At 42.9% G+C, this 24,524-nt stretch overlaps 1 protein-coding gene across 15 annotated transcripts in view; it reads right to left on the bottom strand.

Moving 5' to 3' along the window:
• PCDH15 (protocadherin related 15) overlaps positions 1-24,524 on the bottom strand; it is a 599,229-nt gene that overhangs the window by 136,764 nt on the left and 437,941 nt on the right. For all 15 annotated transcript variants that reach the window (XM_062580806.1, XM_062580810.1, XM_062580818.1 and 12 more), the window contains 4 exons: positions 22,858-23,013; positions 14,211-14,330; positions 10,673-10,783; positions 8,380-8,550 (listed from right to left, as the gene is read on the bottom strand). In XM_062580806.1, coding sequence (XP_062436790.1) covers positions 8,380-8,550; positions 10,673-10,783; positions 14,211-14,330; positions 22,858-23,013 — 558 coding nt within the window. The remainder of the gene's footprint in view (positions 1-8,379; positions 8,551-10,672; positions 10,784-14,210; positions 14,331-22,857; positions 23,014-24,524) is intronic.

Below are 24,524 nucleotides of genomic sequence, written 5' to 3'. Positions count from 1 at the left end.
CTTAAAATCGTAATGAGGAAGAAGAGCTCAAAATAGGCATACAGAGAGAGAAAAAGATATATTTGACATAGAGTTGAATTTTTAAAATGCTGTAGGAGTGCATACAAGTTCCATGCTGAGAGCTAAGATTATGCATAAAAGTGTCCAAGGGGTGAGATGGGAGGGGGGGGAAAAAAGGCAATTTTAAATTGACTGTAACAGTTGAAGCAGTCGCAGACAAACCCAGACGACAGTTCAAAACATACCCCCGAACAAACGCTGTCATTGGAAAAGGCAGCCTAAATCCTCAACTTCGACAGAAGCAAGGAAAAAGAGAGAATGAAGAGCGAAATCCGTTAGATTTTTATCCCATAACTTTTCCCACGTGCTGTACGCGCCCAGAAACGGGACGATCGGAAACCGGAAGGTACCAGGCAACAAGATTAACTGCAATTGCGCAAGTAACTTTTGCATTTAAAGCTTAAATTGGAACTACAAAAGCATCACCACACCCACGAGGTGGCCGTTATATTCATTAATATGGAAGAGCCTAAGCTCTTTCCAGCCAGGGAATAGATGATTTTTAATAATCATTTTAAAACTCTGCCGTCAAAACACGCTTTGAGACTAACAGAAATCACTGTGAAGATGACTGCATAGGGAAGTAGCGATATCCTTTTCTCAGGGGTTACGTGGCTTTGCAGTAGAAATATTTCATGTCCGACCAAACGACCGTTTTCACACGAGCGTGCAAACAATCTGGCGCTACAAGTGCAAAATGAGGTTCCGTATTACTTTATTTTTGCGGGCTTCACCGAAGCGTTCTGCTCTACCGCGTCGCCAGCGTTCGCTCGTTGTTTCAAGCCATCCCTTGCAGACCAAGGCGGGTGCGTCCTTGCAGAAAGGCAAAGGAATCGATCGACAAAAAATAAAATACTTTTGTTTTGTTTGTTCCCCCCCCCCCCCCCCCCCATTTTGCGAGAGGTCTCTCAATTGCTGGTTTTGGTCTTAATAGGCTTTGAGGTGTTTAAACACAGCAGAACACACAGGACACCCAAAAGAACTGAAAACCCAAGTTGCAAACGATATCCCAAGTAATAAAGAAAAGAAATCCTTCTGCGAACAGAGCTGTCACGGGGAACCTGCTAGAGAGTCCGCAGGGCCAAGGGATTAAAAAAAAAAATAAAAAAAAAAAAATAAAAGAGAGAGAGAGAGCTCAGTAGTAGCTGTAGTATTTTGAAAGAATAGCAAGGACATTATAAGGAGTCTCCGAGCAAAGGGGAAAACAGCAGCTCTGTTTTTATCAACGACGCCCAGCATTTTACCAACGATTCCAGCAACAGCGGGGCCAAAACGGAACCGAATTTCGTTGGTATCTGATCGCAGCGCTTGCTAAATTGCTTTTCCCGTATCATCTGACAAGCTCTACGAGAGACGTCTCCAGACCAAGCCAAACGCACCGCGCTGGGGGGCCCTGGGCTCAGCGGGCAGCTATCACCTCGGGCGCACCCCAGGCGGAAGCGGCAGTGCAATCGGAGGCCTCTGTTTGCTGCGATTTGGTGATTAAGGAACAATAAACGCTTCCTTTTTGACATTTTGCTTCCACCCTCGCGCACAGCTACGAAGTCTGCTTCCCTGATTATCTTGCAAATTCTGCACAGGAGTTTTTATTTTTTTTTTAATTATTATTTATTAGGATCGTTACTGTTGTTCAACAAGCAGGAGGCAGCAACGGGCTGTTTGCAGGGAAAAAAAGTTATAAAATCCATCTACTTCCGCTTGGAAGGCACGGATTCACATAATAATGGAAGGCATTTTTTTAAAAAAAAACAAAAACAATCCAATACAATTAATTTTTTTTTTTTTTTTAGTCATTATGGTCAAGTAAGAGTAACTTGGTGCCAATAAAAATAACGATGAAACATTTGCCCCATTCATTTTTCCTTTGCAATGCGTGTTTATCTCAAATGGGAAAAGGGAAAACAGTTTCCAGTGGCACCAACAGCTGCTAATTTCAGAGTTTGCAAACGCTTAATCTTGCTTGCTAGTATCAAGCAGAAGCAGCTGATGGCTTCCCTTTTTCTTCGGGGAAATTAGCCGTAATACAATAAATGAGAAAAGCCATAAAGAGGGAGGTTTGGAGGCATGATCCGCTTTCCTTATTGACTTTTTTTTCCGCCGCGCTCGCGGCTAACAGGCGTTGCTGTAGTTCAGGCACGGGAAGGCCAGGCGAAACCCCCGGGCTTCGTTCAAACTGCGCCCGCCGCGCTCCTCCTCTCATTAGCGCTTCTCATCCGAGACGCGGCGCCCAGATCCGGTTACAAATTCTCTATCGCTCTTGTTACAACCGCTTTTCTCCACCGCGCGTCTCTGCGTCGCCCTCCTGGGCTTCCAGCGGAGACGACGACGTTCACCCTCGCTTCAAGGTTCAGCGAAGCTTCGCTCTTACGTCCAAATGCTGCTTTCCTCAAACCCAGGTAACTCTTGCTGAAGGAAAACCAGGGATTTGTTTCAAAAGCCCTTAGCCGCGTAGCTCGAGCCGCCGTCGAACCGGCCGGCACGCAGGCCGCCGCCTTCCTGGTGGCGCCGAGGCGGAGGCAGCCTCGCCGCGAGGTTTCCTCCCTCGGGGCGCCAGGGTCCCGGCGACTCCCTCACGCTCTTGAGGATAGCGCACCTCCGCGGCAAGCAAGAGCCGTACGGTAACGTGTTCACTGAAAAATTAATACCGCCGACCGCTCTCCTCCACTCCAGAGGAGTCTTCTTCACCGCCCTTAACGAACAGCTAGTTTGCAGTTTAATAGGGCAACCCAGCACTACTGAACTTGTAATTACCTCCACGAGGAGCCGCGTTACGGCACGGGCGAGAGCTTTTCTGAAGCGATAAGGCGCCGCTGCAGGGGCGGTTTGTCTAAACGTCAGCCTTCGAACCCTTTAAACGCTCCCGAACGACATCTGAGGATCAAAGGAAGCAATACGTGTGCGTCGCCTCGGACGAGAGCTCCGCTTCGCGCCCTAACAAGCCCGCTTTCTCAGAAACAACAACAAAAAAACCCCCCCGAAGCGCACGGTACAAAAGCGGCCTTGACACCCAAGACGGCAATTAAACCCCGCAAGCGGCTGACCGCGTCTGCCGGGCACGGGGCCGCGCTCCGACCGAGGCCGAGAGGAGACTTCTCGGGCACCCCTTCCCTTCCCCGAGCTCCGGTTCTCGAGGTGAGAAAACGCTCGGTTACGTCGTGTCTGAAATCTCCTGGTGGCTTCACAGGAATCGGGACGGCTTCAAACCCTCTGTAAGCTTTCCTGTTCTGTCGTACAGTGAAAATAGTTCCTGGCAGTCTCACCAACAATTCTTTTTGGTTAGCCGTGCCATCTTAGCATAGTCCCAAATACATAAAAATTAATTACCTGTAACAGCACATCTTTATAATTTTAACCTTTCCTCGCTTCACTGCTTTTCAGTGACGTTTCCTTGAAAGAAAAAAAAAAACACTATTTATCAAACGATTGCACGTGCGAGACGGACGATCCATCGCAAAAAAGGAAAGAATCGGGGATGAGGAGAAAAATAATCACAGCAGAAGACTTAAAATTCCTTTTATGAACCCTTATCACGCACTAGCAGATAATCAATAGCTTATCAAAGCCTTTCGTTTTGACATTGCTGGCAAGAGGCATTTCCACAGAGTTAATTTAAAACCACTGGTATCAAGTTATAAAAAACCCACCCTAGAAAGTCTACTGTGAACGCCACTGCCTATTAACCCTGTCCATTACCTTGAACTTAATATCAGTCGGGTAACCCATTTATGGCTGAAATTAGAGTGAAAAGAGCCAAAGAGGTAAATGAAAAGTTTATCTATAACCCTTTAAAGGGAAACTGCAGCCAAGCTAGGATTTTATCATTGCTTTTCAATTGCTTTCCAACTTCCAAAGCAATTCAAGATCGCCTATCAGTTCATCGTGCATCTATGCTTAAATTTAATTAGAAAATTTGCTGTCTGCTGCCCAACTAGACTGCAAGTAACAATTTACCATTTTCTATCAAAAAGATAATTGACAAATGCACACCTATCACTGAAATCAATCTTCACGTTCCCTTTTCTGATCTTATAGTCTCAGGTTTTACCTAAATTGCTGATGCAAAATTAATACCTGAAAAAATGGGTCAATTTGCTCATCTTTCAGCCAGCGGCAATGGGACTGCTCACAAAGCCTGAAGATGTAAGACAGATTCTTCCCTAATTTACCGCACAAGAAACAACCCAAGAACGCAGAGCTGCATGTCCGTTCTTAATACACTTTCTCTCGTCGGTTCACGCAGCGTGGCCCAAGCGACACCACGGACCTCGCCTACAAAACAGTTTTTGGCTTGTAAATACATGGGAACTGCATCATCTTACGGTTCAACATTTCCCGCGCTACCTCTCATGAGGCATTCCAGTCGATACCAAGAATTGCTATTAAAATATATATATATATATATATATATATATATATATATATTTTCCTAAGAATATGCAATAAGTATGCATACAAGCATACGATTTTTGGGGGGTAGAAAATAATTTTTCTGATGCTTAAAAAAAAAACAAAAAAAACAAATTTTTGCTCAGAAACAGAAGTATTTACAAAACAAAGGCAAAATGATCACTGTATTGAATATGAGCTTGGGTTCATACGGCAGCCTGGACAGCACGCAAATGTGATAAAACCAGAAAGTTAAAAGTCTATCCAGTAATTTTCCATGTTCTGGAGCTATAAAACGTATTAAGAGAATGGCTGCAGAACTGTTAATCGAAACATAAGCTTTTGTCTTTAATCATTTGCCGTCAAACCGATCGCAAAAAAGAACTCTGAAGTAACAGGTTGCAGAAGTTGCTCTTCTCAACTAAATATTTATTAAAAACCTAAGCACGCTTGTGCTTATTTCTCATTCCCAAAAGCCGGAGACGCACGGACTCCTTAATGGTAAACGTGAAGTAGATCTTCAGGCAACCTCAAGGCAGCAAAAGTTAAGGACGAACGTGGTACGTTTATTACAGACTTTGCTGCGTGCAAGTGAGCTCACTGCTGGGAAACGCACATCAGAAATCAGAGCTGAGATTATAATGTAGAAAAAGATAAATAAATGGACAGGGAAAGGCAAGCACCCAACAATTTCTAAGCAAGGGCGCATATTTACCGCGTTAGGCGGCAAGGCCCGAACAGGTAAAACTGCTTTTCTAGGGCGCCCCAGCATCCCCGCGACTCCAGCCCGCATCTCCGATGCCATGTAGGGCTGCAGAGCTGCGTGCTGCCGGTTCAAACTGCAAAGTCATTTCTTCCCCTGGCAAAAACATCACGAGACACCTGCAGTTCTCCACTGGTGGTGGAAGCGCCGTTATCTCTGGAAGCCACCAGCCCCAGCCGTCCTTTGCGCATCTCTTTATATCAGCGGGCATAATTGCGCTCCACCATAGTTTATTTTCAAGATGAAATGCAAATATTGCGCCCTATGACAGCACGCGTACTACCAAACACCGCGAGCGCGTGTTTCGACACAGCCCTCTGCTTAGGCACCTAAATGCACCAAGACAGATAGTCTCAAAAACATCTCCCCATCTCAGTTAAAGCAGCAACCACCAGTCAAAGAACAAAGTTCATCAAAAAAACCACAGGTTTATATTACAAGCTACATTTTATGCTTGCAAAACTATGATGGAGAAATAGCGGGTTGCATGGAGCTGTAGCCTTAGTCCGATGGTCTCCACAAATCCCACGAGAGGTGCGTACTCAGGACTACGACTCCATTTGAAGAGGTAACACAACAGATTTGCATGAGAACAATCACAGGCTCAAAATGAAATAAAAAATGGAAGAGCAAACGTGAAGGGTTTCCTTCGCAGAAAAACAATTTTCTAATGTCTCAAGTGAAAAACCCCTACCAACTTCAGACACCCAAACTGCTCCTAACCCTTCAGGGAATGAACTCGTCGTGTGATTCTGAATGCCAAAACCTTCCACCCAGATACCTTGAGGATTTACTTAATTTACTGTATAGCTGTAAATCTTTATGTTAGAAATCAAGAGAGCATGCTTTGTCATGCTTTGCACACGTGAGAGTCAAGAAACTTGTCTGTCCCTTGCATAAAGGATTCATTATGCTTCTCTTCTTGGAGGGGGGAGGGAAAAAGAAAGAAAAAAGAAAATGCTTGTTGATGTGATCACAAAAGACTCTGCTCAGTTTTAAATACAGAACATATAATGACCTCTTTCTGCAGCGCAATAGATAACGTGTGACTCTTGATTTCTGCGACAGCAGAGCTAAACTGTTCATTTTGCCTTGGCATCAGAAGTCTGCAGTTTCCATAGTTTCAAAACCAAGGCTTCCCGGGCACGCGCCACGCTCTCCGGAGGGGACTCGCGAGCCAGCTGATCGAGCAAGGCTTTCACCCTGCGCGGGTTACAATCCTGCGCCTGAAAACCTTCCGTTTTCCTCCTCTGAATCCAAACAGTTCAAGCACCTTTGGACCAGCTATAGGACACAGCGGGTTCATACATGCCTCCTTTCATCCACACGCAGAGAATTACATGTATCTGCATGCAAATATCTACATCATTTTCACTGGGTAGATGAAAGGATGCATTTAGATATATACAATAAATACGTGTGTGTATATATATGTATGTGTGTGTATATATATATACACATACACACACACACACATTTTTTTTTTAAGACAATATATTCAGCTTGTGGAACTTAAAACACTGAAAAGATGCCTGCTAGCTCGTTGAAGCTGTATTTTCCATTCCCTGAAGAGAAAGTCAAAGGATCTGCCTGCATGTTTTGAGGCAAAACTTTAAACACTGATGTGGAGCAGCCTTTGCTGTCCATTTTTGTACCGATTACTAGAGGACTCAAAGCTCAGTGGATGTTTTTTTCCCCCCTCCTGCTGCTCACTCACCGCAGGGCGAAGCGCTCCAAGCGGCTAACATGCTATAAGCACACCTCCAGTTTTGACCATGCTTTTCTTACGCTTAAGTTGCATTAAGTTATGCTAGTTGCATTAAATTCTGCATTTATAAACGCTTGACTTTACAGGTCAGCTTAGCTGGCGTCTTTCCTTTTAATGCAGGACTTCTTTTCCAGCTTACTGCTTCTGAATAATTTGTGCTTCAAAAACTCTTTGTTCTAGATTCGTTAATAATCCTTCTAACGTTCACTGCAAAATAAATAAATAAATGACGATACTAGACTAAAAATAGTCCTTTAGTCTATGTAATGGCTACTATTAAACCCCACCATCAATTATCATTCCGTCCTGTTTGTTACACTAGCTGGAAGACTCGAACATTACAGTGTGTTAAATTACGATTTTCTAAAAAAACCAAAATAATAATAAAAAAAGTATTAGCGTTTAAGAGTCAAGTAAATATCTGAGGTACTGTGTTCAAATTTAGAGTTCAAATAATCTTATGTTCATCAAAACTGTTGCGACACTACACAAACGGATAACATCAAGTCGCAGGTAGTTTATCAACAGAGCTGTTTTCTTGTCTCATCTATCAGGCTAGCTAAAGTGCTGTCTGACACAAAAAAAACCCTGCCAAAAAGCAACTAAAACATGCTGGCAGCTTATCAGATGGCAGCTTGCAAAGTTCAGCGACGCCGTTTTGCAGCTCGGCACCCGGTCACGGGTCAGGCTGCTCCGTATCAGCACCGACGGATCGATAAAAGCCGCATCGAACGAGCTGCTCGAGGGCACGCCGTTTCACCGAGCGGCACCTGCGGGGAGGCAGCGGAGCGAGCGAGCACCTTCTCGCATCCAGGAGGGATGAAGCTCGCTCTCCCCGCCTCCTTTTGCGATTCGCGTGGAACGTCGCTGACCGTCAACCCCTGTGCTAAGGGGCATCTTAACCAGCATACTCAGCACAAGCATCTCCGTGCGATAAACGCGTGTTGCCCTCTTGCCTCTTGACCGAAACCAGGCAAAACGGCATCTCATCTTTTCCGAGACGAGCCGCTAGCTCCTCAACCCCCAGAAATCCTTCTCTGAGGTCTGTGGCAATCCTGACGGAAGCAACATGGGAAGTCTCTTCTCAACATCTCTTAAGGATATCTCAAGAGCAGAAGGCGGAGAAGATCAGGAAAAGCAATTCTGCTTTTCCTCGATGTCGTAAGCGGGTAGTTTGCCATCGCAGCAACAAAGCTGCAATTTCACCGCCTATTCCTACATATATCTTACTGTGGTTTTGTTTTATTTAGAGCAAATCCTTGCAGAAAGCCCATGAGACCGTGCTAGCTATAGCTCTCAATCACGTCCGCACAAAAAGACGAGACACCAGCTTGGAAACAAGTGAGAGAGGGAAAAAAAAACAAATAAACAAAACAAAAAACACACCACTGGGACAACTTACAGGCTCAGTCAGTTCTGGCAAGCTCGCTTGATAGGTGAGTGGTCTGCAGTCCCGGGTATTATTCACCAAGACGCAAGGCAGAAACATCGGGCCCAAGTCGTCCCCGTCGAGCACGTCCACCGTGAGCGTGGTGGTACTTGTTCTTCGCTCGTGAAGGTTCTGGGCTCGGTCCTGTGGGGAGAATGAGATGCTTGGACGTAGCCGCAGGAATTCAGGACATACAAACAAATCTGAAGTTAAAGCTACGGGCAAAATGTATAGCCAACAATCATGAAAATTATGGGGGAAAAAAACTAATACACTTGGGAAATTAGCTTTCAGGAAATATGCCAAATGAAGATAAAATTTATAAAAATTTTAAAGATGCAGCAGATTCACACAAAAGAAAAAGCCTCTTGTACCTTGTTTACGATCCGGAATACACTTCTACGCTATCTCCTAAAGGTCTAGCGACTCCTGCTCCAGGGCAGCAGGATGCCAGGGGTCCAGAGCACCATTCAGTAAGATTTAAAGGGAGAGATATTACAGGACTTCCACTTCCTTAAAAAACTACGTAGTAATCTTTTATAATATCAATCCAGCTCTTTGCACCACAATTTAAGAAGGATTTAGCCCAAACTGAAAAATTCAAGAGGACAGCAGCGAGAGATCCAAAATCTCCAATTATGATTTGTCTAGAGGAGGAGTTATATTGTTTGTGTATTAAAAAGTGAAAAATGCTTCGATCCCCAGGAAAGCAGCTAAGATGCTCCAACCCAGAAAAATCTTCATGCTGCATCACAGGCTTCCCCCTCCCCTGCTTCCTTTTCAGTGTATTATGCTTTGGTTTTTTTTTTCTGTTTTCTTTCTTTTTTCTTTTTGGGGGAGGCAGGGAGGTCTTTTTTTTCTTTTTCTTTTTTTTTTTTTTTAAAAAAAAAAAAAAAAACTTTGGCTAAAAGACATACTACTGAATACTGCAACTTCTGTTTCCCCTTCTTCTTTCCAGACATTAGAGAATAAAGCTCCTCTATGCAAATCCTGTGGATACGGATCATCCTTACGCACTGACCAGCGAACACACCAGCAACAAGTTTATCTTCTCTTTCTTCTTTTGTTATTCGAGTGAAATAACAGCGGGAGTCTCCAACATTTATTTCAAAACAGTCAAAAATATTTCAACAGCAGAACCGACTGCTATACATTACAAAAACAAAACCCTCTGGAAGGAATATGGGAAATCAGCAGAAGTCTTGTTCCTACAGGATAACATTTTAAAAAAATCATTTTTTCTTTTCTATCAATTTTCTAAATCAGATTTTTTTTTCTTTCTTTCTTTTCTTTTTTCTTTTTCTTTCTTTCTTTTTTTTTAAGGAACTGTATTTTTTCCCCCTATTTTGCATTCCACTTGGAATGTATTTACAGTCAGTAAACAGGGCACTTTCTGAATTTGGCTTTCTTCACGGTCACTGATAAGGAGGAAACGACGGCAGCTCCTACGAGAAGCGAAGCAGCTTGCATCACCAGCGACTCTGGTCCGATCGGTGTTCACCCACGAGGGGCCTCTGAGTAACACTGGGTCAAAGCCCCGATGCGGGATAATTAATCTCAGGTAATATCTTCAGGATGCAAGAACAGTAAACGATCCCCACAACCGAAGCAGTGCCACAACAGCCGTAAACAACAGAAAAATTATTTTCATCTCACCTATCGTTAGCAACACCAAGAAAGAAAAAAGCTTTCACGGCTTTTCAAGGGAGCCAAAAAAACTTCCCTGGTGACAGATATATTAGATAGAGTTTAAACATCGCTTTTATCCTTGGCATGCATTACGCACTGCTACCCGCTCTGTAAAAGCCTTTAAACGCACGTACAGCGGGACTTGAAAGAAAAATCACCTTGTTACAGAAAACCGCGTTTCCGACCTGAAGGATACGAACAAATTGTATCCATTAAACTCATCTGAGGACAAATTAGCATCACTAGATGCGTTTGAAAATGAACACTTGGTGACACCAAAATGCACTTTTCCGCATGGGTTATACTTAAAACATACAACTCATTTCTTGCGCTGAAAAGATTGTCCTGTTACACACCCCGGGCAAGCGTTTTTAGCCAGCAATAGTATGTCTAAGCTTTCAAAGAGAGTAAGTACGTGGAGAGATCTTAATAAGACTTTGACGGCGGCAACTTCAGGAGAGGAGCGTATCAGACCTGGTGCTTGAGCGAGGCTTTTCTTTTCCCTGGGTAAAAGCTCAGGGACCAAAGCTGCGAGGGACGAACGGCGTAAACGGCCCCTTATTCCACCTATACTTACGTTTGCTTGAACGATCACAAAGTAACGAGTCTTTTCTTCGTAATTGAGCCTTTCCCGTAAAACCACCGCTCCGGACAAAGTCAGAGGAATGTCAAAGGTCCTGTTGGAGGTCTGCAAAAGTTAACATGGTAAGAAGAGACTGAACACAGTCAAAACCACGGGGCTCACAACCCAACACCTAACTACCCCGGACATCTTCCGTACTGCCACCCTGACTCAGCAGCGGCCCGTACGGAAAAGCTGCTCCTGTTCGCCAACGGGCAGTTCAGGTCTTCGGTTCCTACGGCTCCCCTTGCCTTCCCTCTTCTTTTCCAAACTACAGTAGAAAATATCAAGTATTAGAGGCCATGACATCCACGTCGTTGCACTTATTACCGCCTCTCTGAAATGATTTGCTTCGATTAATAACCTGTTAATAACCTCTACCAAGGAGGGTGAGATCTGGTTCCAGTTCTAGCAAACAGTTAATCACATTGGACATCTTTCCCTGCTTCAGTTTATCACCATAAAGCAAAGCTAACTTAAAAGTATATTGTAAGGGTGGCAGCTATCAAATATTCTAAATTTCTCAACATAAACCACAGTAAAGATGCAAGGTACTATTCTTTCCTTAAAAACATATCAAAAGATTTTTTTTTCCTCCAACGATTTGAAGTTGAAATAATCTGCTTCAGTTGCAATTTGCTTTTCAGGATATGAGTGATAAGAGGCGTTAAATTAGCCGTGTTGCACTACGCAGGAAAATAGCGTTGGAAAAGACATCGCAAACTCCCGTGCCAATTAGCCGGAGGTGCTGTTTGCTGGTGTCTGAATTTGGTGCTCACATCTTTTAAGATAAAAGTTAATATATAAATAATGTGGTAAAAGCTGAAAAAAAAATAATCTATGCAAACTATTTCTACTGAGACAAAACGGGAAATTAAGGTAGAGCTTGCTGTTGAAGGAAGATAGTAGAAGCCAAGCAGGGGAACTTAAAGTACCCCTGAGGCAAGAAACATTTTAGTGTTGTCCCAAAAAAGTTACATTTTGCTTGCGTAACCTCGGTGTGCCCTACTAGACAGAAGGCAACAACAGGCATCAAATAAGAGGAGCGGAGGAGTTTCTGTGCGGTGAGAATGAGTGCATTACATGTTTCAGCCCTCTTCTATCCTACGAAAAGGGGGTTTCATACCCCCATTTTGCTTCGCCGGGGCAAAGCGAGCCCTGAAAACCCGGACTCTCGAGGGCTCCTTCACGCTCACCGGCAGGAAGGCGATGCTGCGTAGGCCAGGAGAAGGAAAGCGTGTATATACATACACACACACACACACACAAATGCCCTAAGCGTATATTAGGTTTACCACTGTTTTTTTTTTTTTTTTTTTAACGTCCAACTTGTTCTCCAGTGAAACTTATGAGCAATAACTCATCCACCTTTTCTAGGGCAGCAAATTAAGCCATTGCTGCAAAACATCATTTCGAAGTCAGGTTTAATTGTTTACCAGATCAAGGAAGAAATATTCCCCAACAGCAGATACTACACAGTATCCTTCTGGCAAGGTGCCTACTATGGCGAAGCAGCTTGCAACGGTGAGAAGTCTCTGTCACATGCACACGCGATATGCGTTGCAAGGTAAAGCAGTATCATATGCATAAAGGTTATCTGGACTCAAAGCTATGGGGCTTGTGGGAGATGCTTACACCGAGTTCCTGAGATACCTTGCAGCGTTACAATGTTCTGACTCAGTAGGAAACTACGTACAAATCAGGTCTTCTCTGTCCCTGTGGTGCAGTGTATTGTAACAGCAGTGTTTAATAAATTGGTTTTGCTTGTATCACTTGTTGGGATGCGTGCATCTTCATGCATCCACACCCATCTTCAATATAACAGTTTTTTTTTTTAAAAAAAAACATTTTAAGAGTGATTTTCTGGAGTTATCTTTAAGACATACCCTCTTAAACTTCAGCATCAAACACTTTTCAGTTTTTATTGCCAAAAAAATGACGACCAGAAAACCACAACTATTTGAGCTGCTGCTCTTAAGTACTGTAAGCAAAGATAAGACTGGAAAAAGAAAAACCTGAAGGTTTTTGTCCTTTTTTTTTTCCTTTTCTCCAAACTTGTGTCACTTACTCTAATCCTTACCACTTTCCTAGAAAGCACTTGCCTGTGTTTAGGAGGTTTAGAAGACGATCTTCAGCAATACTGAAGAGGATCTGCAAACATGACATGATGAATTCTCAGATCCCGCGCTAGTAATTTATCCTTTTAAGTCGTCCCACCGAAGGCAACGGCAGAACTCAAGCTACTGTTGAAGTCTGCACGTCAGCTTCATTGCTAAGGAACGACATCCTATGTTGGGTATATTTGGCATCACGTCCTTTTTAAATTATTACTTTAAATTGTTACCGATACCAGTATCCCAATTCCACCTTTGGCAAAAAGGAGTTACCTGTTTGCTAAACAGCGCTTTCCAGAAAAGATGTTGGCTTAGCGCTTTGCAAAACCTCTCAAGCAACCATCTTTGGCCTCCAGACATGCAGAAATATGTATTTGGGTAAATATTATTCCTCCGTGTGTAATCGTACAAGATTAAAAATTACCCTGTTGAACAGTAAACAAGGTGAGCTTTTCAACCATTAATGCACATCAACGTATTCCCTAACACTGTCACTGTTATATACAGTTCTACTTGCTAACAAATATAAGCATTAAGTCTAATTCAGAAGCTGCTTAAACTCTTGTTGACCTCAGCAGAGATAGGACTAAACCATTTATGTGGTGTACAGCTCAAACAACGTAAATTAAATAAGTGGTACCTCTATACTTCAAACAGAAAACGGATTCCCTGCCCCACAAAACTATTTCTTCTCAAGTAAGGAATTTTAGTGAAAGACTGCTAATCATACGCTGCTTTTTTTTTCTCCATTTGAGCTCACACATCTTTTTTTAGGATGACTACATAATACATAACTCTTTTAACATATTATTACACCTGCTGATCCACACTAAGTATCTGTGCGCTTTTAGCCCATGGCAAAAGATAGCTCAGTTTAAAAAAAACAGGATGGCTAAAATTGAATTTGCTAAGAAAATGCACATGGCCACTTAACACACATCCTCTACGTGCAATAACTTGTTATAACAGAAAAAAATCATGCATTTGAACCTAATGAGCATTTAGTTCACTACTTCAAGCTATCTTTCTCTAAAGGTATGTGTCGGCTTGCACAGATAGTACCTACGCATCACTGCTGTTTCACTAAAATACTACATATCCCTCTACAAAGGGCTGGTTTTTAAGACGGAAGCGGTACTACCCAAAAGGAAAAGTCATGTCCTTTTAGAGAGTACTTTGCTATGACTATGAATAATAAACGCGTAAGAGTAAACACAGCTTCTTATCACGGATGGCAAACGCGTGCCCAAACCAAAGCAGCGCGTGAATAACGCTGGAGAAGGCGGTGGGTTATTAACGACCGAACATCCTACGCTGGGCGGGCAGGGAGCCGTCACGGTCCGAAATCCTCGATGAGGCCCGCGCGAGCCCGCACTTGCCTTGTCGCCGGGGTTGTACTGGATGACGTACTCGATCTGCCCGTTGGGACCGTCGTCGATGTCCGTGGCGCCGCTGGGTCCGGAGAACCCCGTGAAGATGGTCGTTCCCACCGGAGTTAGCTGCGAGAACGGGGAAAGGTTAAATAGCCTTGAAAACGCGACGGGTCCGCAGGAATCGAGAAAAGCAGCATCCGCAAATCTCTAAAGCAAGGCTGGTAGCCTCGGCTCCCCTTTACCTGGCCTGCAAACTCCGGAAAAAACAAGTATTTAGACACAAAATGCTCATCGCCTCCATCAGCTGACACTATGGGTCATATTATAACGCACGAGGGAAATTCCCAGTTCAACTTCAAGGCTTCTCTGTACCGGGACGGCATCTCATTTGATTGTTTTAAAAAAAGGGGTGACGACGAGAAAAGCCTTTGAACTCAAAGTATTTAAGCAACAAATAACACAAAAGGTAAACTACAAATAAATGAAAGCTATTTTTTCAGACTAAGGCAGGAGGAATAAAGATGATCTGCAAAAGTAAACTGAACTTATTCAACAACGTCTTCGTGAGGATGTCAATGCGGCCAGATAAATATTATTACGTGCAAATGCAGGCGCGCAGAGAGTTTTTCTTTTTTTAACTTTAAATACAGACAAGAAAGAGGTGGTTTTCCCAGTATCTTCTTGTCAGCAATTGGACACTTAGGAAATTACACTTGGAAACGGTGTTAATTCACAGTTTAGGTGAACAGCATGAAATCCAGGGCTGCTGAGACCAAGCACAGAAGTCCAGCAGACTTCTCGGCAGACCTGATTACAAAATTTTGATATTTAAGCCTGAAAAACAAGCGGAGAGAGCGCGCCGTGTACTCAGGGCGGGCGTTGGCAGCACACGCGGGCAATGCCGCCCCGCTGCCCTTCCCTCCTGTTAATACCCTTCCGTCCTCTCCTCCCAATTTCACAACAACCTACTGCGCCTAGACGGTCCAACAAGACCTGGAGTTGGTTAACAGCCTCGCTGGATTAAGCTAGCTGCAACGTAATACTCATTTCTTACTGCTTACGCTACAGGAGTGCCCTTTGCTGCGCACCTGGAGCTGGCGGCAAGAGCAGCGCGCTCGTCGGAAAGGAGTAAGGAGGTCATCAGATGAGAATAAATGACACATCTCCGCTTAAACTAACAAACAAAAAAAAAAAAAAGAAGAAGAAAATCCTCGTGGTGTTTGGCCAGCTGCCGTTGTAGGAGGAGAGTACAACGCAGAGGAGCGGGACGCTGGGGGAAGAGCGTGGGCAGCCCAGCACCCAGAGCGCCGTCCGGGCGCCTTCTCCGAAGCGCGCGCGCGCTCGCTTTCCACCGGGTTCAGCCGATACAGCTGACCGCGGATGCACCCACCTGCCTGAATCTAACGTACAGGCTTCTAGCCACGGCCAAGATTTTCTTTGATGCAACACAAATGATATCAAGAACAAGACCGAATCAATCCCCTACGACTAACTGCTCCTGAAAGGCAGGAGAAACGAACGCTCAATTTTCCAGGCTGCCCGAGATCTCTCTTTAGAGATTGCTGCAGCTTTCGGAAAAATCCCGTTGAGATCTTAACTAAATGCCTCAGACTCCATTTATAATCGTTAGCGAGAGGCACTTGGCATACCAAGCTAAGCAATATTTTCACACGGAGATCTCGCATCGGGATAATTTACCCTTAGCCAGCAACATCACTCTTACCCATATTTGCGAGGGGTTTCTGGCAGAGTGCTGCCAGCGCCCGCTTTATTTTTGGAACAATAAGGAGGAACGGTGCAGAGTAAAGCAATTTCCAGCCGGCTACGAGGACCGGGGGCAGTTTCCCCCGCTGTTAATGAAAGCGAGGTCTGAGCCGGAGTGAGGCAGCTTTGCCAGGCAGCCCCGCCGGGAGGCCTGGAAGTATGGAGACGTTTTCTGCAGTCAGTGAAACGCTCTTTTTCTTCTTTAATCCCCCCAAAAAGAAAAGCCCGCATCGCAGCCACCCAGATGATGCAGGAGCCAGCCTCGTTATCTGCACCTAACCTGCAAGCCACGCATTTGAGAAATATGCTTTCTTGAACCTCTCATCATCTGAGTATCTAGCTGTCAGCCTGCCAAGTAAGACCACAAAAATAAACATATTTAAAATTTAATGCCCAAACTGTGCTAGAGCAAAAAGCAGAAAACAAGTTGCAAGTATCGTTTCACCAAGAAGCTGTTTCACGCCACACACCATGACATTCAAAATCCAAAACCAAATGCAAACAAATTCTGTAAGGTGGCTGACCAGCAATTTGATGCAGCTTTGAGAAAGTATGCTCTGCGCTGGATATGTACTACGTTGGGAAAGCTAGAGGGGAAATCTTCCCAGAATCACACAGATTACTACTATTTATCCAAAAAAAAAAAAAAAAAAAAAAAAAAAAAAGGGTATTTTAGACATAAAAGTACCAGTACATCAATTATTTCACACTTCACTGTGGGTTACAAGGAACAATTAATATGCAGGTTATATATAGGAAGTTCTTAGATTTCTATCAGATAAATTCCCCTCCTGCCACTAGTTTTCTTTGGATGCAACACAGCTTATGAACTACCAATTTTGCCCCGATTGCAAGTATTAAGCAAGCTGCAAACTTTCTCTACTTTTCCACTTTTGCTCTGGAGGGGAGAAGGGGGAACTCAGTTCAGCTTATAAAATGTGATTTAATATTTACACGCCAAACATTTATTCATTCTTTAGAAGACGGATGCACGCTCTCTAGATAGTGAAGACTTCTGTAGGGCTCAGACCAGTCCGTGCCATCGCTACATCAACTTGCAGCAGAGAACCTTTATCGCTCCCCTTTTACTCCGCTTCAGCTTCCACCTCAGTTCATTCTCCAAACTTCAACCTTCACATAGACTTTTCTCTAAATAGGGATTCTTACCCCAACCCTTCTCTTCTATTTGGGTGAGAAATTCCCTCCTTGACCCAAGAAACCTTCCTAACTATACCACTTGGTTTGTATGAACAAACACAGTCTACGTTAGCTTCCATGAACCACTAACCTCTAGTGAAGACTGCTTCAGCCAAATGGCTCCATTGACATTATCTTAATATAAAAATCCTGGTAGATATAAGGTCTCACGTAGTTATTCAAAGATCCTACTTGAACCAAGGCTCATTTGATGTACCTCAACTAACTACCCTGAGGTGAAGAAGGTGAAGTTCTCCACAAGTTAAAGACACCAAGATTGGGTGGAAAAGTCTTCCAACATCAAATCTTCTGGAGACTGGGAACGTGGAAATATTTCTACAGAGGAGTTTCCAGCTTTTCTGCCTTGCTGCCTTTGAGAAAGCTCCAAAACTGGCTCCAGAAAGCGTCGCTTAGCCATCCCCGGAGCCCCAGCGGTCTCCTTCCTCTTAGACGCGTCTACCTTCAAGACTACCTTGGAGAGAAGCTTTGTTTCTCGCAATTCAACTTTTGTATCTCCTACCAGGAGAGGCTGAAGTTACACCACAAACTAACCTTGGACCAGCCTGAGCACCTGACCTCACGGAGGACACGCTCCAAGGGTTTGTGACAGTCTGCGGACAACGCCTGCGTGAACTCAGGGCAGTGAAAAAGCACTGCAGCGCCAAGGAGCAAGGAAGACTTCAAAGGAAGGTAACGAAACAATTAGAGAGGAAATGCATGCAATAAATCTTACTCTTCCACAGTGAACTGCTTTAAGGCTTAAAAATTTTCTCCAATGTGATTTATGTCTGTTAGAAATCGAGATACAGACAGGCATGCTCAACACGCTCATAAAAACATTTTGGAGAATAAATTTTCCCATTATTGCCTATTTACAAAGTTAAAAAAGAGTGATTTTTCACAGTGGCCCTAAACAGCAAAGTAAGATTTACAGTTAATCACTCTGAACTAATATACTTTTGATGATGTCTACCTGCAGAGATTAATTATTTCAATACCATAAGGAAAAAGACATGAATAATTACACTAGAAGCAATAAAAATTCAGCACAGGTTACAATTTTCAGCAGTGTAAAGCCGAAGTTTTAGGACAGCTGAACTTCAATAGAAAATTAACCCTACAATTTTGGTTTATAAGCGAAAATTCTTGCCATGTATAAAGGCGTGCCTGTTCAATAATGCAGCACCGACTTCAAATGGTCTTCTAGTACCTTCTCAAATTATTTCCAAACAAAAGCTTCCATAAAACGCTACCAAGTTTATCAAAAAAATTTGTAATATTCAGGTAAGGTCCACGTGAGAAGCGACTACGAAAAGGCTTATAACACCCACCCAGGGCAAAGTTCAGATTGCATTTACAAGAGACCAGATTCGTTAACATAAGTTACGCTTAATTAAAACACCCAAGCCACCACAACTGGGTCTAACAGCCATTACCTGCTGTATACCAGTACAAGATTGCTGTTTCTCAGCCTCTAGTAGGTTTAACGTTTCCAAAACGCGCTTCCCTTTGGTCAACACCGCATCGCGCGTCTCTCTCGAGCTGAAGCTTCACTGTACGTTTTGCAGACTTTCAGGACTTTAACAAAGTTCAGGACAAAACGCGTGCCAACAGGCAGCCGGGGCGCTTGCGAAGCCTTCGCCCGGGTGGCTCTGCGGCAGCCTGCGGGCGCAGATGAGCTTCGGTCTTGAGGTGTCAAGAGAGCGCTCCTGAAGAGCTATCTCCCACGCCTGCCTTACAACCCGGGCAATTATAAATAGTCAAAAGTTTAATTGAAAGCTCATTTTCTCGACCACAGCTTATGCACAAAATGTCAATTAATTTTAAGCACATGAGTATTTTGAGTCTGCAGTAGCCACCTGCTGAGACTACTTGCGACCAGAGAGGACTGGTATGTGTAATACATATGAATATATACATATACGGAGCGTGTATATAAAATACAGTGTGCGTGTGTATGTATATGTATATATATGCATAAACACACGTTTCTTTCTCCTATTAACGCATACTAACCGATCGGTAAATTGTACTAGCCAAATTTGTAAATGCTCATATAATCACGCTTTGCTCAAAAAGAAGGTAAAATTATTTTGAGGAGGAGACATTTGACTCGAAACAAATCAGTTGAACGGGAAAAATGATTTTAATTGTAATTTAATTACAAATACCAGCACTGCCACTCAAAGCTCCTCCAAGTCAAGCAAAGTCCATCAGCCTTGACCAGTACATTAGAAGAGCAATTGTGCTGAAACTACATATGGAGAGTCTGCACTTTTAATAGAATATTTAAGAGCCTCTTGAAAAAGAAATATCCTCAATAAACACGTAACGATCATTTTTAAATTAGATGCAAAAGCCATTTTCGAACCAAGCATGCACTGGAAGGGAACATTAACTTCTCTACACATATTAATTCTTTGTTTTCTTTCGCAAAGGTCCTGTATACATGCAAGCATCTAAATGAGGGAAGAAAGTTTCCTAAGGGTGATTTGACAACTTGTAGAATAGACCCAAATCCCACCACAGACCGTTATTTTAGATTCCCCTAAAAGCACAGTCTTTTTCCTCGTCTATCACACAGAAAAATCTTTTCTTTACATCTAAACAAGACAGTGGAAGCAACTCCTATTCTACATAGCAGAACATAGTATAGCAAGCTATGAAGAATCTTGTGTAAGGAAGGAAGGGATCGTGAGTTTTTCATAGAAGATATTACACAATTAAAGCATTAGTAAATGCATTTTCCCAAGGATTTGGGATATTTGCCCTACAGTTTTACCAGGAAAGCACCGCTTCACGTCTCCTCATCTTCAGGCTCCTCCTTGAGCATCTGCAGCAGGCCACTAAGAAACCCAGAGGGACACCATCTACCAAGCCAACATCATCAAGGCTTTCTAGAAAAGTATGAGCTTAATTTTAAAGCTGTGTTATAATGTGAAAATGGAGAAGAGATTAGTGAAACTGAAATTTATATTGATATCACAATTATCCTCTGCTTCGCCTACAAATTAGTTTTAATACGTTGTGAACAATTCAACTACAGAAAGATTTTACATAAAAAGCGTTCTACTTCTTTAAACTATAATTTCCCCCTTAACATATGTGATATTGAAGAACTGTCTAATCAAATCAAGTCCCACTGCAATTATTTTGCTTGTAGCACAGGCTGCCGATAATTATAGAATAGATTTGGCTATTGGAAACATCTTTGTCCTAGACTTTATTCCCTGCAAAATCAACTGCAAAGCTGACGTGGTTTTTGTCCGGGATTTCCCGAGACGAGCCGGGCCGTACGGGCATACGGCACACGTCCGGGAAGGCCGATGCTTTCGGCAAAGCCCGCGCTGGCAGGAGACGCTGCCGAGCAGAACACGGCAAAACATCTCGGCACGAAGCAGCCCTCACAAATGCGCGCGGGCAAAAGACCCCAGCTAGAAAAAAACAGAGGTTTTTGTGATGCTCAGTTGCACGGCAGCTGTAAATAATAAAATTTTTTTTTTTATATTATGTACATACAAGTTTGTGTACTTTTTTGTTTACAAGGAGACTAAAAGCAGAAGACTAGAGGCAATCAAAAAACTGAGAACTCGTTTCAGTACATTCCTCCCGTTAAATTCACTGGAGGCACTGCCAATTAGGAGCAAAATAAGCTATCGTTAACCCACCGGGTCCTGCTGAAGGGCACAGTGGCGCCCTGTCAGAAGTTGTAAGTGTAACAACGATAAAACGAAACAAAGGAGCTAATTAAATCAGGATTGCAGCTGGTGGGAAGAACAACATCGCATCTTTGCCCAGCAGTAATGCAAATAAATGACCGCAAACACAGGACTCATTTTGCTAAAATTCTCGATGCAAATTTTTTTAAATGGTGCATTTTTCCCTCTGCCTTTTTTGGACTCCTTGCTAAGTAGGGCAGCTTCTCGTGGAGCAGCCTCATCGAGACAGCATTTTGTGACCTCCAAGTTCAAACACCGGTGGAGACGGTTGAAAACGCTGGCCTGTAGAAGCGATTAAAAAGCTCTGGGCAGATGAAACCAGCTGTGAGCCCAGGTATCGGTGGTACACTCTGCTCCCGTTTGTCCCCTGGCACCTGGTTAGAAGCAGTACTTCAAAAAAAGCTCCAGCGCTGCGGTCGCCGCCAACTGCGAGAGCTGTCTGAAACGCGAGAGAGGTTCAACCAGCTCCTACCTTCTGCCACCCTTCAGACATGGCACAAACCCAAGACTTTTGTCTTCCCTCCCCACGCACAAAGCTTCAGTGTCAGAAAATAAGTATGCTTAATTACTCTTGCTTTCTGACATAAGCTAGTAGAGTTTACATTTATTTTAACAATGAAAGTGTTTTTTTTTTTTCAGGTGCCAAACACCTTAGGTAAAACCACATGTCTTGACTGATAAGTCAAATTTACAGGCAAGGGGAACCTGAAAGTTTTTTTTTTTTTCTTCTTTGAAAGTTCAGTGTTCATGTCCCTTAAAACAGTGAAAGTCATCACTGGATAATGACGACCCTCAAACAATAACATTTTTTTGTAAAAATGAAATTGTTTTTAAATTTACTCTGAAATGGGAGTTGCAGAAAAAGCTTAGCATCTGGGTTACTTAAAGCATTGCAGTAACAGATCGCAGACAGGTTAAAAAGTTACCCCTCCTGAAGGCATACAGCTGTGATACATTTTCCAAAACAACAACTCAATTCTACTAAAACTAAATGCCAAACTGACCATGATCTTTGACTACCCAAAGAAAGAAAAAAGGGGACTCAACACATACAGCAGATACAGCAGCTTTGATTTCTTAAATTCACTGATCATTCTCCCCATCTTTATCTGAGGGCAAAAAAAAAAAAAAGGATCCATCTGCGCATCCTCCTCTCAGTTGCGGTCTTGACGCTTCCACTTCTGCACCTAAGTTCTCATTTTCACTTCTTATTACTAAAACTCAAACAACTTAAACATACTAGCTAGAAACACAGATCATTTCTACTGGTTATTAGTAGATTATTAAATTCTCAGCAGAATCAAAAAAAATAACTATCAAGAAAAGGGATGCTATACCACCTCAAGAGAGAAAGAAATTTTTTCCATCAGATACTATCAAGTCCAATCCACAGCTTCTCCAGCCTCAGGACTTGCTCCTGCCGAGCTGAGTTCGCCCCTCCAACCATTCTATCCCACAAAGAGAGAGAACAAAAGACGTTGCCACAGTTTAACATTGTTAACAAAAAACCTCTTAGCTATTTGCTCTGAATTTCTTTTCATAAATGCATTTGTTTTACTTTCAGTTTTGTTGCTACAACTGCCTAATGCAGGAAAACATCCTGTAAACTAACACAAATCAATGCTTTACTTGCTGGGACACAGCTTCAGGGTCTAGTTTCTTCCGTGATAATGACAATTACATGCTGGGACACAGCTTCAGGGTCTAGTTTCTTCCGTGATAATGACAAGCATCCTGAAGAAAAGTGTGTTTGTCTTCATATTTGTTAAGAAAAAGAATGATTTACGTGCTAAAACTGTAAGGTGTGTTGACTGCTCTGTGCATCTCCAGGGCAGCACCAATGGAAGGGTGCTTGAAAGGAATGAATTTGCTTGGATTTAAAATAAAAAGCGAACCAAAAATAAAAAGCATTTGGCAATGAATCTATGCTACAGAAACAGAGAAAAAGGAACTAAAACTCAGGCGCTTCTCACCTCATTTACTGCCGCATAGTATTGCTGCTGCTGGAACCGAGGCGAGTTATCGTTCCTGTCTCTCACCACGATCCGCACTTCGTGGTTGATGATGGTGCCAACTTTTTTGTTCACGCACTGCACTTGTACCACAATGGACTGGATGGACATGGGCGGCTGCAAGCGAAAACACATTTATTCGTATTATTCGTAGCCAAAATTTTAGTCACGTGCTTCAACCTTTGTTTTGTGAATTTTTGGATTGAAAGGTCAAGGCGGAGACGAACTCAATAAGCTACCGTTTACGTTCACCAAGTCATTCAGAAACAGCTTGGTCACCTTCCAGGGTAGGTCAAGTCTAGTCCTGTAGACCATGACAGCATCATTCAGGTACAAATATATCCCACATATGATAAACAAGTACGGAAGATACAAATTTTTACCATATCCAATACGCACAACGTAATCTCTCACTAGCACAGACTCATTTCTTCTGTATAAAAAACCCTAGAGAATAAGGACATTTGTATAAGGTCCTAGAGAACCTAAAAGACCTAAATATTAGCAGAAAGACAGCCAGACAGATTGGTGAGGGTTTAGTGGCTCCAAAACACTCGCAAATGGACTTCACTAAAGGGCAAGACTGAAGCTGCAGGTCTGTAAATTAACTGCCTTATGTCCTTGATGACATTTAATTTTGCTAATAAGCTGGAAGAAATAATTACTGTGGTTGCGTTACAAGGCTAAATTTACATCTCTGACAAGAATCAGTACCGGACCTCACGCAGAGAGGCCAACAGGTTTGTTTTTGGTTTTTATTTATTTATTTATTTTTTATTTTCTCTGCAATTAAGTACAGCACAAGCTTTTAACTAAAAGCCCCCCCCCCCTTCCGCTGTACGAGCCACAGCTGACTGATGCTGGTCTACTTCTATCAGTAGAACTTCTAACATATGTAGCAATATATCAAATAATTTCTTTAAGTTAAGGTTACAATGTTATAATCTTTGTTTATGTTTCAAGCCGGCATTCTTTGCAAGCAACTTTCAGCAGTTTGGTACCTACAGTTCTGATTTATTTCTACTCATCCTTCCCACCTTCCGCAGTTTTGGAGGAGAACATTGGAATTTTGTCTCATCTGGTTTTACTTGGAAAAACATACTGCCATTCTTGGGGGGGGGGGGGGGGAGGAGGGAGGAATATCAATGGAATCAAAAGAGATTTTCATCCAGAAATCTAACAAAAAAGAGCAAGATTAGGGTAGCTGGATCAGGGGAGTTGATAGGAAAGCACATCAGAGAGAAGACTCACGCAGTATTCTGAGAAGGACTATACAGACATTTTATGTGATCATATTTATACCATTTGCAAATCAGAGTCTCCAATTTCAGCTTCATAATCAAAAATTGGATTTTAAATTTCAAGTTGAAAGAAACCCCCAAGCCCGAATTCTATTGGTGCTAGTAAGCTTCACATAGCTTTAGCTTGAAGCATGAGAAAAATGATTTATTTTCTTGCTTAAAAAAAAAAACAAGCAAACAAAAAAAAATCCTCAATGATTTTGAGCATGAAGGGTTTGCACAGGTCTGGCTCTGAAGGCTAGAAGCAGCCTTTAGGTAAGACTGTATTAATACAGGCCGTGACACAAGCTTCACATTTTCACTTGGTCTGCGGGTCAAGTTTCGCCA

The sequence above is a fragment of the Rhea pennata genome, chromosome 7 (genome assembly GCF_028389875.1).
Source record: "Rhea pennata isolate bPtePen1 chromosome 7, bPtePen1.pri, whole genome shotgun sequence".
Classification (NCBI taxonomy): domain Eukaryota; kingdom Metazoa; phylum Chordata; class Aves; order Rheiformes; family Rheidae; genus Rhea; species Rhea pennata.
Note: the sequence above shows the minus strand (reverse complement) of the source record. Positions and strands in the feature narration are given on the sequence as shown.